The sequence below is a fragment of the Blennius ocellaris genome (assembly GCF_963422515.1).
Source record: "Blennius ocellaris genome assembly, chromosome: 9".
NCBI classification, from domain to species: Eukaryota; Metazoa; Chordata; class Actinopteri; order Blenniiformes; family Blenniidae; genus Blennius; species Blennius ocellaris.
Window position 1 is genome coordinate 29,251,170 of NC_137658.1, and position 14,667 is coordinate 29,265,836.

The following is a 14,667-nucleotide window of genomic DNA, read 5'->3' on the forward strand; positions in this document are numbered from 1 at the left end:
ATCGCCCTCACGAGTGCAAACCAAATGGTAAGCATTCCTTAGGTCCAGTTTTGGAAAAACAGTTGGCGTCTTTGAGAAGCTCAAATGCAGATGTCATAAGTGGCAGAGGATAGCAGTTCTTAACAGTTATGGCGTTGAGGGCTCAATAGTCAATACAAGGCCTCAAAGACCCATCCTTCTTCAAGACGAATAAATACCCTGCTCCTGCGGGTGAAGAAGATGGTCTGATAATACCTGCTTCCAGGGAGGCCTTGATGTAGTTGTCCATCGCCTGCTGCTCCGGCTTTGACAAAGCGTAAAGACAGCCACGAGGAATTGGGGCGCCAGGCTGTAGCTCGATGGCGCAGTCATAGGGCCTGTGTGGAGGCAGAGAGGTAGCCCGGCTCTTAGAAAACACCTCCAAGAGATCGTGATAGCAGGCCGGGATCTTCTCGACGTTCGGGGAGGGCGTGACAGAGCTGGTTGCCGGGTAAACAGTGGTGAGGTGGGTGGAGTTCTTAGAGGATAGACAGTTATCATTGCACCAGGGCCTCCATCTCCTCACACGTCCTGTCACCCAATCAATACTGGGATTGTGTTGTTGAAGCCAGGGGAGGCCCAGGACCACAGGGAATTGTGGGAACTTATATAGGTGAAAGCTGATGGACTCGGAATGACCATCAGGGGAACCTAACCTGTACTGGCTGAGAGGTCCAAGTAATCTGGGACAAGAGGCATCCATCCAGGGCATTAGCCTCAATGGGCAGGTTGAGGGGAAATATCTTCAACTGGAATCTCTTAGCCAGCTGCGAGTGCATGAGATTAGCGTCTGCCCCAGAATCCACCAGTACTTCCACCTGTAGGGAGACACCAAGAGTTGAGAGGGCAACAGAGATCGAGTGAAGTGACACAGGCACGCCACCTGAAGACTTGCCTCGCATTGGACAGTTGGTGAGGCGTTGCCCAGGTTGACCACAGTAAATGCAGAGCTGGAGTCTGATCCGTCTCTGGCGCTCCTCAGGTGTAAGACATGTCCGGCCCAGTTGCATTGGTTCCTCTGTGCAGGAGGAAGATGCCGAGGCTGGAGGTACAGAAGGCAGCTGATGAGGGGGCAATGGTGGTCGTCCATGAACTGATGCTGGAGCTTGCGGATCTCTCCTTGAGTCCTGAGTTGCACACCCCCAGTCAGCTGAACGCCTCTCCGTTTGGATCGCCAGTGCCACCAGCTCATCCAGACTGTCAGATAGCTCACAGGAGAGCAAAACAGTCTTCAAACTAGGAGACAGTTCAAACAAGAAGGCATCATACAACGCCTCAGGGTTCCAGCTGCTGTCAGCAGCAACGGCGCGGAAGGAGGTGGCGTAATCAGCCACTGACGAGGATCCCTGTTGCATCGTCATGATGGTGTGAGCGGCCTCCCGGCCTGTGAGCGATCGCTGAAACAGGTCTGTGAGTGCCTTGAGGAAGGCGGCTGCGGTGGTGCATGTAGCTGCCCTGTTAGTCCACTCAGCCGCAGCCCACGTCGCTGCTTGTCCACCCAGGTGGGAAACAATGAAGGCCACCTTGGCTCGTTCTGTCGGGAAGGCAGCTGCCCAGAGCTCGAAATGCAGCTTACACTGAGTAACAAACTGCCATAGCATCTCCGCCTCCCCTGAAAAACATGGCGGAGGAGCCAGTGGAACCGACGACCGAGGTATGGCAGGAAGTACGGGGGTCTGGGTCTGTGGTAGGTTCCTCACCTGTGCCAAGAAGGTGTTTAGCTGTAGGCCGAGGGCAGCGAGGACATGATCACTCTGTCCAATGTGCCGCTGAAGTTGAGCATTCAGGAAATGGAGATCTTGTGGAGCCTCTGGTGGGTCAGCACGCTCTTGTCTGTCGGCTGAGTTCGTACTGTCAGGGTTAGTGGAACTCAATTGCACGGCAGACAAGAAGCTCAGTCCAAAAGTGTTTAATAGCAAAACATCGGCAGAAGCGAAGTCAGGAAGTCCAAGGTCAAAACCAGTACAGGGCGATTGAGAAGGAAATCCAGGAGGAGAAGTCGGCAGGCAGGAGGTCAGAACACAAGGGCAACACGAGGAAAAAATGGCGGGTACGGATGGTGTGAGAACGCAGACGAACTGGCAACCAGAGCTACAAGAGAGGGGAACTAAATACAAACACTAATGACAATTATAAACAGTTGTGACCAGGAGGATGAAGCAGGAGAGCACAGGGGCGGAGCTAAGGGGAGCACAGGAAGGGAGGAGTGAAAACTCTCAGGAAGGGAGGAGTGAGTAAGAGCAGGATCATGACATCCTCTTCCTGCTCACTGAACTTTTTTCTGAACCATAAAAAGTTATGAAACTTCGGGATTAGAAAGCCCAAATAATCAAAAATACATTGTTTTAGTTGAAGTTGTTTTTATGTGTTGAATTCGAGTGAGCTTTTAATACGTTCGGGTGATGATCTGAATGTTTTACGGAAGTTAAAAGTTCAAAATGGTGGCTGATGAGGAGTTACCCCGAGTTACCCCGAGGGAGTCACAAGGAATTATGCGACGCTATACAATCAAAATGCATGTTTTCCGGGTAAGACGCAGCATCACTTACCTGAATGGGGATCACGAATCGGGAAGAAAATAGCGGCCGCGATCAGCGTGAAGCTTCTTCCCATGCTATCATCAACGTTGGCGCAAGAATCACCTGATCGCACTCCTGGGGTGAGAAATGCCGGCCCCCTGCAGTGTCATGAACTGTTGGCAATACCAAGTTTTTTTTGCTGAAAAAACATTAAAATATTGCCAAAAAACCAATAGCCCGTTTGGGCAAGCTGGGTAGATGATTCACTTGCCCGAGCAAAGCCTGTACTAGCCTCGGATGTTCGGGCAAGACTTAATGTTGAGCCCTGACTGTATGTGAAAAAAAATCAAAATGCATCTCTGGTATAGTTTAGGGGGCCGGGCCAAATGTGGAGGCGGGCCGGAGTTTGGGGACCATTGATTTACATAGTTCAAAGGCTCCTTGGGTGGCTCACCATCTGGTTTCTTTTCTGTACCTAGAGTCTAATCTCTGACAGGGTGTCAGATTTTCCTGGTGTAGTCTTAAAAGCCTGGTGTATGAATGAAATAATATACTTAAATTACTCAAATCTCACATTCTGTAGCTTTAAATTAAACAAAAAGTCTGTAAAAGTAAAGGTTTCAGCCTAATTGAACATAGGCTGTGCTCCGTCACAGCGGATAGGAAATAAAAAGATCACGGCTGCATCCAATTACACATCTGTTGGGATTTATGGTTGGTTATTTGTGTTAAAATGACTGTAAGTAATAGATTATTGAAAGTAATAGATCACTGGAAGTGATTTATGAAAAATTGTAATTATTAATGGAATTAAACTGTCATTTACTCATTAAGAACTCCTAGAGTAATTGAGTAATCACTTAAAAGTTAATAAATTATCTCGTATCAGTCTCGCTTGTAAAAAAGGTTATTTGAGTTAGTTAATATTTCTGTGTAAATATAACAATCTTAAATAACAAGGAAGGTGTGAGATTCAAGCACAGACTGTTACAAACCAGTGAATTGTCGACAATAATTACCTGGAATTGATCAATTCAGCGAACAGGCATTTATTCACAAAAATGTATTAATTCATAAATAGTTCGGAAATCATCTCAGAAATCAGCAATATTCAAGCATCGTCATCTAACACGAAGCTTTAATCTACTAATCAGCAAACACTATGTACAAAAAAAGAGTGTGTGCGTGTGTGTGTGTGTGTGTGTGTGTGTGTGTGTGTGTGTGTGTGTGTGTGTGTGTCAGTGGGATGTAATGACCACGGGTGTCCACCAGGTGGCGGCAGACCTTGGAGGGTCAGTGTGAGTGGGTGTAATGATCTGGAACGGACACCAGAGGGCGTCTGGTTCGGGGCAGTGACCGTGATGACCAGGAGGGGCGCGTGGCGGCGCGCAGAGGGAGAGCGCGATGACTCAATGAGACCACCAGGTGGGCGTCAAGAGAAATTGCGGTGACCCACGCAGCCACTAGAGGCGTTCGACTCACTCTTTCTGGGAGCGCAGCAATTGCTCAGCAACCAGATACACAAGACGGCTGTCGCGCACATGCGTGGGGGACACTCAGAGCAAGAGGTCTCACCGGGGAGAATCATTACTGTAATGCCAGAGTTTAACTGGATGTTGAGACATGCAGTCAAGCTCCGGTATGTGGCTATGTGGAGAACTTATCTCGATCAGTTACCACAAGCAGTGGGTGACACGTGCAGGGCTTGAATGAGAGCATGAATTCAACCTAACCCAATACATCCAATTTACCTTTTAAATCCACAAAACCACATAAAACAACATAATTCTGCTTTAATAGCTTCCACAGCCATTAAACAAAGAAATACTTGGAAAATATGAAAGGAAAATACAGTATTTTTTCTCCACTCAACAAGTCCCATCGAGCAGTGTGCACCAATCATGTCACCAGGGCCAACGGGGTTGCAACAAAGAGATCAAATGCCTTTCCAAGTCCCGCACGACTGGGAAACTCTCTTCACTACTTTGTTTGGCTCTTTTTTGCTTCCTCTTTCCAAGCTGCCCGCTCCATGTCTGCAGAGTAGTGATGATCGAATTTGAACAAATCGTTCAAAACCTGCGAGTCACTTAACTGAAGAGTGACTCATGAATCATCACCTTATCTAATTCTCACGACCAATACGAACTGTCTGCACCGTGACTGCACTTTACTGTGTTAAATTGTATTCTGACTGATTGCACTATTTTTCTGTGTTTTATGTCCTGATTTTATACTGGTCTTAACAAATTAGTACACTCTTTTACTTCTACTTTTATTCTTTTCTGTGTGTACTCATGTTTATATACATGTGTGTGTGTGTGTGTGTGTGTGTGTGTGTGTGTGTGTGTGTGTGTGTGTGTTTAAACTGCTTTTACCAAGGAGTACACTATTTAGTTTTTCTTGTACTCAGTACAATTTAAATGACAAATAAAAATTATTGAATAGAAAAAGGTTGTTGTTCTTGTTGTTTTGGACTAGAGGTGCAGCACTGTGTTCACATAAGTTTAAGTGATGAAGCTGCTGCGATAAATAATCCTCAGGAGTAAACTCTTCTGCGTTCTGTTAAAAAGCTGTAAACAGTTTGCGAAGCACTGCAGTCATTTCTTTAAGAAACCCATAAAAACAGAAATCTAAATAACTTCCTTCCACTCTTCCGCCCCACTAGGTACGACTTTGTGGAGGTGGAGGATGAGAAGATGCTGCTGGGTCGCTGGTGTGGCTCGCAGTTGGCACCGTCCAGTCATATCTCCAAAGGCAGCCAAATCAGCATCCGCTTCGTCTCCGACGAGTATTTCCCTTCCCAGCCCGGATTCTGCGTCCGCTACGCCCTCCTGCCAGTGGTACGTACGGCTCTTAACAGCCTGGCAACCGCAGTGTTCAGCTTTTGCGCTGTATTTGGACTTCAGAAATATTTCCTCATTCACCATTCTAAAGCGTATGAGCTTCCTTGTTTGCTCAGGGGCCCCTGTTTTCAAAACACCCATATTAGAAGACTTTGGAACTCTACAGTGTAATAATAAAATGTTATAAACACGGTCTCTACGAAACAAATACACACAGAAGCTACATACGGCAGCGCTACTGCCGTTCTTACTAGTATAAAACACAACAGGTTTATAGAACTTTAGAAGCGTATATATGTGAAATGCAAGTCCTTCGGCACCATATCCTCATACTCCTCTGTTTAAAGCAGTGCTTCTCAAATGGTGGGGCGCGCCCCCCTGGGGGGGCGTGGTGGGGTGTCAGGGGGGGCGCGAGGCGGGCGCGACTTTCAGTATTAGTGTCTTTATTCATGCTTGAACAATAAAAAAAGTGCCTCCAGCCACTAGGTGGCAGCAGTGCTCAAACTAATCAACAGGCTGCCTGTTCAACCAGTAGAGTAGAAGAAGTACTACACATGAACACCGGTGTACAGAGCTGGAGGAGGAGGAGGAGGAGGAGGAGGAGGAGAGGTGGAGAAGTTTCTGACAGGAGTGAAAAGAAAAAAGGATGAGGCGTCAGAGGAAAAGAAAACAGGTGAGAGTAAACATAAAGCTAGTAAGAGCAGGAGATATGACGATGCTACATCGCCCTTGGGTTTACCGTGAACACGTCGGGAACCAGGAAACACCCGTTTGTGTTTTATGCCTAAAAACTGTGTCAGCGGAGCATGAGACCAAATAAATGAAGACGGCACCTGGAGACCATACACCTGGAGACCATACACCATACACCTGGAGACCATACACCATACACCTGGAGACCATTCACCATACACCTGGAGACCATACACCATACACCTGGAGACCATACACCATACACCTGGAGACCATACACCCGTTATGTCAGTAAGGCACTGGAGTTGTTTCATGGTAAACTCCATGAGTATGGCCAACAAGCCGGTCATTGTGTCAGCGCGGCATCAGTAAACAAAAAAGCCTGTTAGCCTCTTACAAAGTTGTCCACCACATCGCAAGGTGCATAAAACCTCACACCATAGAGATTTATTTTGATAATCAGGCGATTGTATGCAGAATGCTGGTGCAGCAACTCAGACAGTGGTTTATACAGATAAATAAATAAATATTATCAAGTTCTCAATGGTAGTACAATTCGGGGGGGGGGGGGGCTGAAAAAAATTCTGTCCTCTAGGGGGGGCGTGACAGAAAATAATTGAGAACCACTGGTTTAAAGTGTGCATCTGTAAACTCCTCGTTTAGAGGGGTGAATAGCCCTTCCCCTCACCCCTCCGCCTCTGCACAGTAGTGAAATGGTACACCCCTCAGACCCTCGTGAATGCACATTTCAGTAAGATGAAGGGCTAAGGGGGAGAAATGAGACGCAGCCCAATTGTGAGGTGAAGACGACACCAGAAATGATGAGCTAAACTCAGACCAACAAAGGCTTTGTGCACCATTTTACAGCAGGATGGATTTAATCTACAAGTGATGGGTGAGTACTAATTTTTTTTTTTTTTTTTTTTTTACTTTCTCTGGATTAGATTGGTGCTGCTTTGGCATTTGGTGCTGTTTTTGATTGTAAAGTGTTGTAAAGACAGTTTATCAAATGCCCTACCAGAGAGGAGAACACGCTGGATCACTGCTACACTACAATAAGCAATGCGTACCACGCAGTCCCCCGCGCTGCGCTTGGACTTTCTAACCTGCTCTATTGCACTAAGATCCACTGCACCACTTATCACTGTATCACTTTATATCACTTCATCACCTTATGCACCATATGTAAATCCAATCCTGTTGTTCTTTGTCCATTGTTGTCGTCTACCATATTTTACCTCTTATTTTTAGCTTATTTATTTTTATATTCCTATGCATGCCCCTAAAGCCTTATAGCTTAAAGTTTATAGCTATTTTTATCTAAACCCTGTGTTATATGTTTTATGTTTAATGTTGCACATCTCACCAAGAAAAATTCCTAGTTTGTGAACCTGTTTACAAGCAATGGCAATAAAAACTATTGTGATTCTGATTCTGATTCTGATTCCCATACAATCGTGCACACAGACAGACAAGCACTCATGCATGACAGTAGTGCGCAAGACTCGCCCCCCATCTCCGTGCAAACCTGTTGGAAACACTGGAAAATGATGTGATGGCCAAGCTGCACAGTGGTGCCTTGATGTGTTGTTGTTGTTGATCAGCTGTCATGTTGGTGTGGATTAAGTACTGATGCATAGTCGTGGCCTTACATTGGATTTGGATTGTGTTTTTACTGGAGGACATAATGTGTGGTCGCGGGGTGGGGGGGGGGTTGTTTTAACGCTGACCCTGACTTAAACACCACCGCATGCTACTGGGTTTAAAGATACAAGATTAAAGTATGGCTATGGATCCATTTCTATTCATTCTATACTCACTTAATACAACTAAGGCCCCATTTATTCAACATTTGTAAGTAGAAATGGAAAGCTTTCATAGTGCTTTGAGTGGTCAGAGCCTCTGAAAACGCAGCTGATTGAAAACGCTCTGACTCTGTCTCTGTTTAAACACTGCTCTTGCACATGCTCACCACGGCCATCATAACTACTTGTTCTGCACATGTTCAGGCGATGAACAACAAGAACAAAGTTTCCTGCAATTCTCCTGGGACTTGGTACTTTTATTTTGACAGTCACCATTATAACAATCCAACTTGGTAGTTTTATTTTGACAGTCACTGTAACAACAATCCAACTTGATAGTTTTATTTTGACAGTCACCATTATAACAATCCAACTTGGTAGTTTTATTTTGACAGTCACTGTGACAACAATCCAACTTGATAGTTTTATTTTGACAGTCACCGTAGTAACAATCCAACGTGTTGGTCTGTCTACAAGAATGTCCATGTCCTCCCATTGTTCATGTTTACAACAAGTTGTTCTCTGCTGCGTGTGTGTGTGGTTTCATTACTAAAGCCAACAACAGCACCCACAGGGGGCCCGCCATGAAAACGACAATTTTCAGTATGTTTGCCATTTTCGAGTAAATGGATATTGTTTTCAAAACATTGTATATGTGCATCTTTTCTGAAACAAAAATGCAATCAGTTTTCACCAGAAAGGTTTTCATGTAAACAGAACCTTAGAGGCACATAAGAGAGAAAACAAAAGACATTTGTGTCGTCTTTCTTCTGTGACAGACACACATTTCATCACTGTGACTGTTTCACTCCACATGCTGTCGCCTCTGACGTTTCAGAAGTCTTCACTCTCAGTTTAGTCTGAGATTTAAATGCGGCAGCACTGTGCTCACTGAACCTCACTTCAGTTTGATCCTCTGTTAAACATCACAGACACTGTTTTTAACCCAGCTTTTAAGCATGTGAAGCTTTTCCAGGTAGAACTGGTGCAAAACCTGCTGCTTGCCACTGTTTAATTTATTCCATTGCCAATAAATGGCTCAACACTATCCATCCATATATCTTCTATATCTTTACATCCAAGCGTTGGACTTGAGTTTAACTAATCTTCGCTGGCACCAGGTTAGGGTTAGGGTTGGGGTGGTAGTACTGTGAGGAACCCGAACACGATTGCTCCAGAATAAAGAAAGAGAACAACAAAGCGCCGTGACCTCTGACCCTGTGTCAGACTTCAGGCTGATGTGTGTCACCGGTGAGACGTTTCACTGTCTGATTGAGTGGCATCGGACTGAAACGGGGGAAATGATTGGCCTTGCACTCACAAAGTGGTCTCCTGCCCTTCGGGAGGGATTCGCTCAAGCCCCTCAAATGACAGAAGGAATGAAGTACTTTGTGTTCCGTCGTACGCAACGTGTTCCTCTCAAAAAACCCACTTCACTCAAACACACGTGTCATTTCACTCCATACTGAATACTGAGATGTATTGAAACACTCTTTTTCCTCTTCCTGTTGTTCTCCTCCACTCGTCTTTTCTTGTAATGGAGACCATAATCGCCGGTTGCAGTTGTTCCAACCTAATCTTTGTTTCCGTCCACCTTTTGACCGTGTGGCCAAGAGCGTGAGGACGGAGGCAGGCGGCGGGTTGGTGTGTCAAGTTTGATCGTGTGTGAAAAGATGAGGCAAAATATCAGTGGGTTGAGTTTCAGGGCTATTTGATGTTCATCCCTCTCGTGTTCCTTAAATGTGGCTCCTGTGGCTCGGTGTTTCCCTCTCCACCTCCACCGTTTAGATTCTGGGGAATAAAGAGACTGAAAATAGAGCAAAGGGAGGGAAACAAACCTTGTGATTCTGAACATTGTTTGTACTGCAGACAAGGAGTGACACTATTTGACGAGAGTTTTGATAGAAGATATTTATTGAGATGATCGAAGAGAAGATTTTTTAACCGTTAATAGATAAATCCATCCATTGATTTGAGTCATGGACAACAAAACAATTGACTCAGAGACTAAACTCATCCGGCCACAACTCAATAACTTCAAATAGCAACAGCTCTCTACCACTGTGTGTGAGTGTGAGCTACCTTTTGATAAGCTTGAGTGAGGAATGTTGCTTTGGTGATGACAGAACTTTTTTTCAGTTGTACTAAACTGCCAATACACTCCCATTGCAAACTACCAAAAAGTTACTGAAAAAGTTAGAAAACTTAAAATCTCACAGTTTGAATTGGTTGAAGATAAGACAAAGCTGTTTCACACCGAAATAGTGGACAGATACAGAAATGTCTTCAAACTGATATGAAGTATCTAGATTCAATTATGGTGAAGAATCACAGTGTTAAACAGAGACTATTTAAAATGAATGTTTTAGTCAAATCCCATCTCTTTGGAATGGTGATTTTTTTGCAATTGTTTTGCAGAAATGGTTTGCGAACAAAAATCCTAGCACACTATTCCAGAATTTTCCGTAGGTTTTGCTGTTTGTGTATGTGCTCCTGCACCACAGAAAAATAAGAATAAGTTTGCCGAATTGCCTATATATAGCCAAGCACTAAAAACGGACTTTCTTCCTGCCGCAGTGTTTGTCTTTATACAAGCAAGAACTCAGGCTAATGTTTTGACTCTAATGCTATTTTACTAACAACAAGGTAACTCTCTTTCACAGTTCGGTGCTAATATGATTTCCTCATGCTGAAATCATTGGAGGTGGTTCTTCTTTAAAGGGTCCTATTACGCAAAACAGTACGAATCGTCCCCATACCTGAAACGATGCCCCAGGAGTGAAGAATGTGTGTCCTCTCTCTCTCTCTCCCTGACTTGTTTCAATTTTTAAAAAGTGTTGTTCCAACAGCCAATCAGAAATCAAACCCTATATAGCAGGGGTGTCCAAACTCCGGCCCACGGGCCAACTGCGGCCCGCAGCAAATTCCCAAAAAATACTGGAATATGGCCCACACATGAAACTTAGTATAGTGGGAGGGCAGTTCTTTGTTTGAACTCCAGGGGAATTTGCGGGGAATTGATGACAACTTTTGCATTATGGAGGAGCTGCTTGATCTCAGCAGTCTAAAGACCACAATAATGGGTAAAGACATTTTTGAAGCTGTATCAAATGCAATTGACAAGGTGGGACTTAAATGGACAAGCTGTGTGGAGTTACAACAGATGGGGCTCCAGCTATGACAGGAGAGTGGAGGTGAGGCTGTTAAAATGCACTGTATCATCCACCAAGAAGCACTATGTGCCAAGAGAGTCCAGCTTAACGATGTGATGAGCACTGTTGTGAAAACAGTGAACATTATTGCGCTTCCAAAATTTTTCTGTCATTGATAACAAAATCAAGCTGTCCGCGACTCCCTTCATGATAAATGCAAATGAAGTGGAAGAGAGTCTGCAATTAGTACTTATAGAAAGGCAGTGTGATGATTCTATTAAGAATCAGCATCAGCTTGTCTCCCTACCTGACTTTTACCGGAGCTTGGAAGAAGTCAAGTTCCTGCTGATGAGACGCCACGCAAAAAGAACGATGAGTCTGTTCGGCTCAACATACATATGCAAACAAACGTTTTCTCTGATGACCCTGAACAAAAGCAGACTGAGAACTAAATTGACCAACGACTATCCAGCCATCTTGCAGGGCAAAGCACAACTTCATTGTTCCCACTGAGCGCAACAATGCTCCCGTGAGTTCAAAATATGTTCCACTTCCAATGTGTTATTAAGTCATTAAGGATTTTATGTTGATACCATTGATACCACTTTTAAAACAAATATTTGCTGATCTGTTAACAAGCCAGATCTATTTACATAAGAAATATTATATATGTATATATATATATGTATATATATATATATATATATATATATATACAGTGGGTACGGAAAGTATTCAGACCCCCTTAAAGTTTCTCACTCTTTGTTAAATTGCAGCCATTTGCTAAAATCCTTTAAGTTCATTTTTTTTCCTTTTAATGTACACACAGCACCCCATATTGACAGAAAAACACAGAATTGTAGACATTTTTACAGATTTATTAAAAAAGAAACACTGAAATATCACATGGCCATAAGTATTCAGACCCTTTGCTGTGACACTTGTATATTTACCTCAGGTACTGTCCATTTCTTCTGATCATCCATGAGATGGTTCTACACCTTCATTGGAGTCCAGCTGTGTTTAATTCTAATGATTGGACCTGATTAAGGAAGCCACACACCTGTCTATATAAGACCTTCCAGCTCACAGTGCATGTCAGAGCAGATGAGAATCATGAGGTGGAAGGAACTGCCTGAAGAGCTCAGAGACAGAATTGTGGCAAGGCACAGATCTGGCCATGGATACCAAAACATTTCTGCTGCACTTAAAGTTCCCAAGAGCACAGTGGCCTCCATAATCCTTAAATGGAAGACGTATGGGATGACAAGAACTCTTCCAAGAGCTGGCCGTCCAACCAAACTGAGCAATCGTGGGAGAAGAGCCTTGGTGAGAGAGGTAAAGAAGAACCCAAAGATCACAGTGGCTGAACTCCAGAGATGCAGTGAGGAGATGGGAGAAAGTTCAAGAAGGTCAACCATCACTGCAGCCCTCCACCAGTCAGGGCTTTATGGCAGAGTGGCCTGACGGAAGCCTCTCCTCAGAGTAAGACACATGAAAGCCTGCATAGAATTTGCCAAAAAACACATGAAGGACTCCCAGACTATGATAAATAAGATTCTCTGGTCTGATGAGACAAAGATAGAACTTTTTGGCCTTAATTCTAAGCGGTATGTGTGGAGAACCAGGCACCGCTCATCACCTGCCCAACACCATCCCTACAGTCAAGTGTGGTGGTGGGAGCTTCATGCTGTGGGGGTGTTTTGCAGCTGCAGGGACAGGACGACTGGTTGCAATTGAAGGAAAGATGAATGCGGCCAAGTACAGAGACATCCTGGACGAAAACCTTTTCCAGAGTGCTATGGACCTCAGACTGGGCCGACGGTTCACCTTCCAACAAGACAATGACCCCAAGCACACAGCTAAAATGACGAAGGAGTGGCTAGGGAACAACTCTGTGACGGTTCTTGACTGGCCCAGCCAGAGCCCTGACTTGAACCCAATGGAGCATCTCTGGAGAGACCTGAAAATGGCTGTCCACCAACGTTCACCATCCAACCTGACAGAACTGGAGAGGATCTGCAAGGAGGAATGGCAGAGGATCCCCAAATCCAGGTGTGAAAAACTAGTTGCATCATTCCCAAGAAGACTCACGGCTGTATTAGCTCAAAAGGGTGCTTCCACTCAATACTGAGCAAAGGGTCTGAATACTTATGGCCATGTGATATTTCAGTTTTTCTTTTTTAATACATCTGTAAAAATGTCTACAATTCTGTGTTTTTCTGTCAATATGGGCTGCTGTGTGTACATTAATGAGGAATAAAATGAACTTAAATGATTTTAGCACATGGCTGCAATTTAACAAAGAGTAAAAAATGTAAGGGGGTCTGAATACTTTCCGTACCCACTGTGTATACACCCTCTTTTCATACAGGTCTGTCAAGGAGGACCACCATCAGAAGCAATCAGAGGAGCTGTTTTGAGAATGAACTGACACCCTTTTTTGTTTTAAAATAATAGAAATCCCATTCATGAAAAGCAGTGTTGTTGGCTAATTGATTTATATTACTTTAATAAACCATATGTACCTCAAGTGGAGTGAGTGGCCCGGCTGTTTGTGTATTTTTCCATATGTGGCCCTTGGTAAAAAAAAAGTTTGGACACCCCGGCTATATAGTGTCATCGGGGTTTAGCCAATACCAATCAAGGTAGGCTCCTCCCTTTGACTCCTCTCACAATTAGGCAGCTCTGCTCTGACACATGGCACCACGAGAGGAAGTGTCCTCCTCTTCCCAAGATGGGCTTGTGGGGGCGGATCCAGTCCAGCTCACAGACACAGCAGATTCTGAATGCAGCTCCTATGATCCAATATTCAAATGGAGGAAAATCAAGGTAAAGCAATAAACTTTGAATACAAGGTTTTTGGACCGACCAGACCAGGAGGAGGAGTTGAAAAACTGGGTAATATGACCCCTTTAAGAAAATACACACACAAGTACTCTTAGAAATCCTCCAAACTGACTCCTTTCAATGTTTATGCATTTAGTTTTTATCCCTTCTCGTCCCGTTTCTTCAGTCTTTGTGTGGGTGATCTTCAGACCACACGTAATCACAATCCCTTCATCCCGGGGATGAAGCCGAGAGGCGACGGTCATGTTTCTACCTGTCATGTTGTGGATCTGTTCACTTGCTTTAAGTAAACTGCTGGTTAATCCCAGACGGCCTGCTGTGCAAACACAGTGCCGAGGTTACTGAAGTGCTTTTCTTTCGCTCTGTAGCTTCTCTTTGTGCCTCCAAAGCCTCAATTTCTACTAATTCCTTTTAAAAGTCATTGAAAATAACAGCGCTAACAAGAGCATGAAGTGATATTCTAAAGACAGACAAAGCATTGTGCTGACAAAGATTTATATCCAAAGTAGAGATGGTTTAAAATTGAAATGTCACCCAACACACATAACTCCTATATTTTTTAATGAGAGATTTATTGCAGGAGATTGTAGAAGTAAAGCCATGCTTTTAATAAAGCTGAATGGATTCAACCAATAAGCAATAACACACTGATATCCACATTCATAATCACAGTGTCAAAAGCTTGTTGTTCTTGAAATGTTTTGATAAGAATTTAAAAACTTTCTAGACCAAGTGAACTATTTTGTCTCATAATAATAAAATGGCTCCATAGGGTTTTAGAATATAT

General features: G+C 44.0%; 1 protein-coding gene across 1 annotated transcript in view; it reads left to right on the forward strand.

Annotated features, from left to right (window-relative positions):
* The window catches only part of pdgfc (platelet derived growth factor c), a 136,112-nt gene that overhangs the window by 98,912 nt on the left and 22,533 nt on the right, over nt 1–14,667 (forward strand). Inside the window, exon 3 of the mRNA XM_080502244.1 lies at nt 5,203–5,377. Coding sequence (XP_080358370.1) covers nt 5,203–5,377 — 175 coding nt within the window. The remainder of the gene's footprint in view (nt 1–5,202; nt 5,378–14,667) is intronic.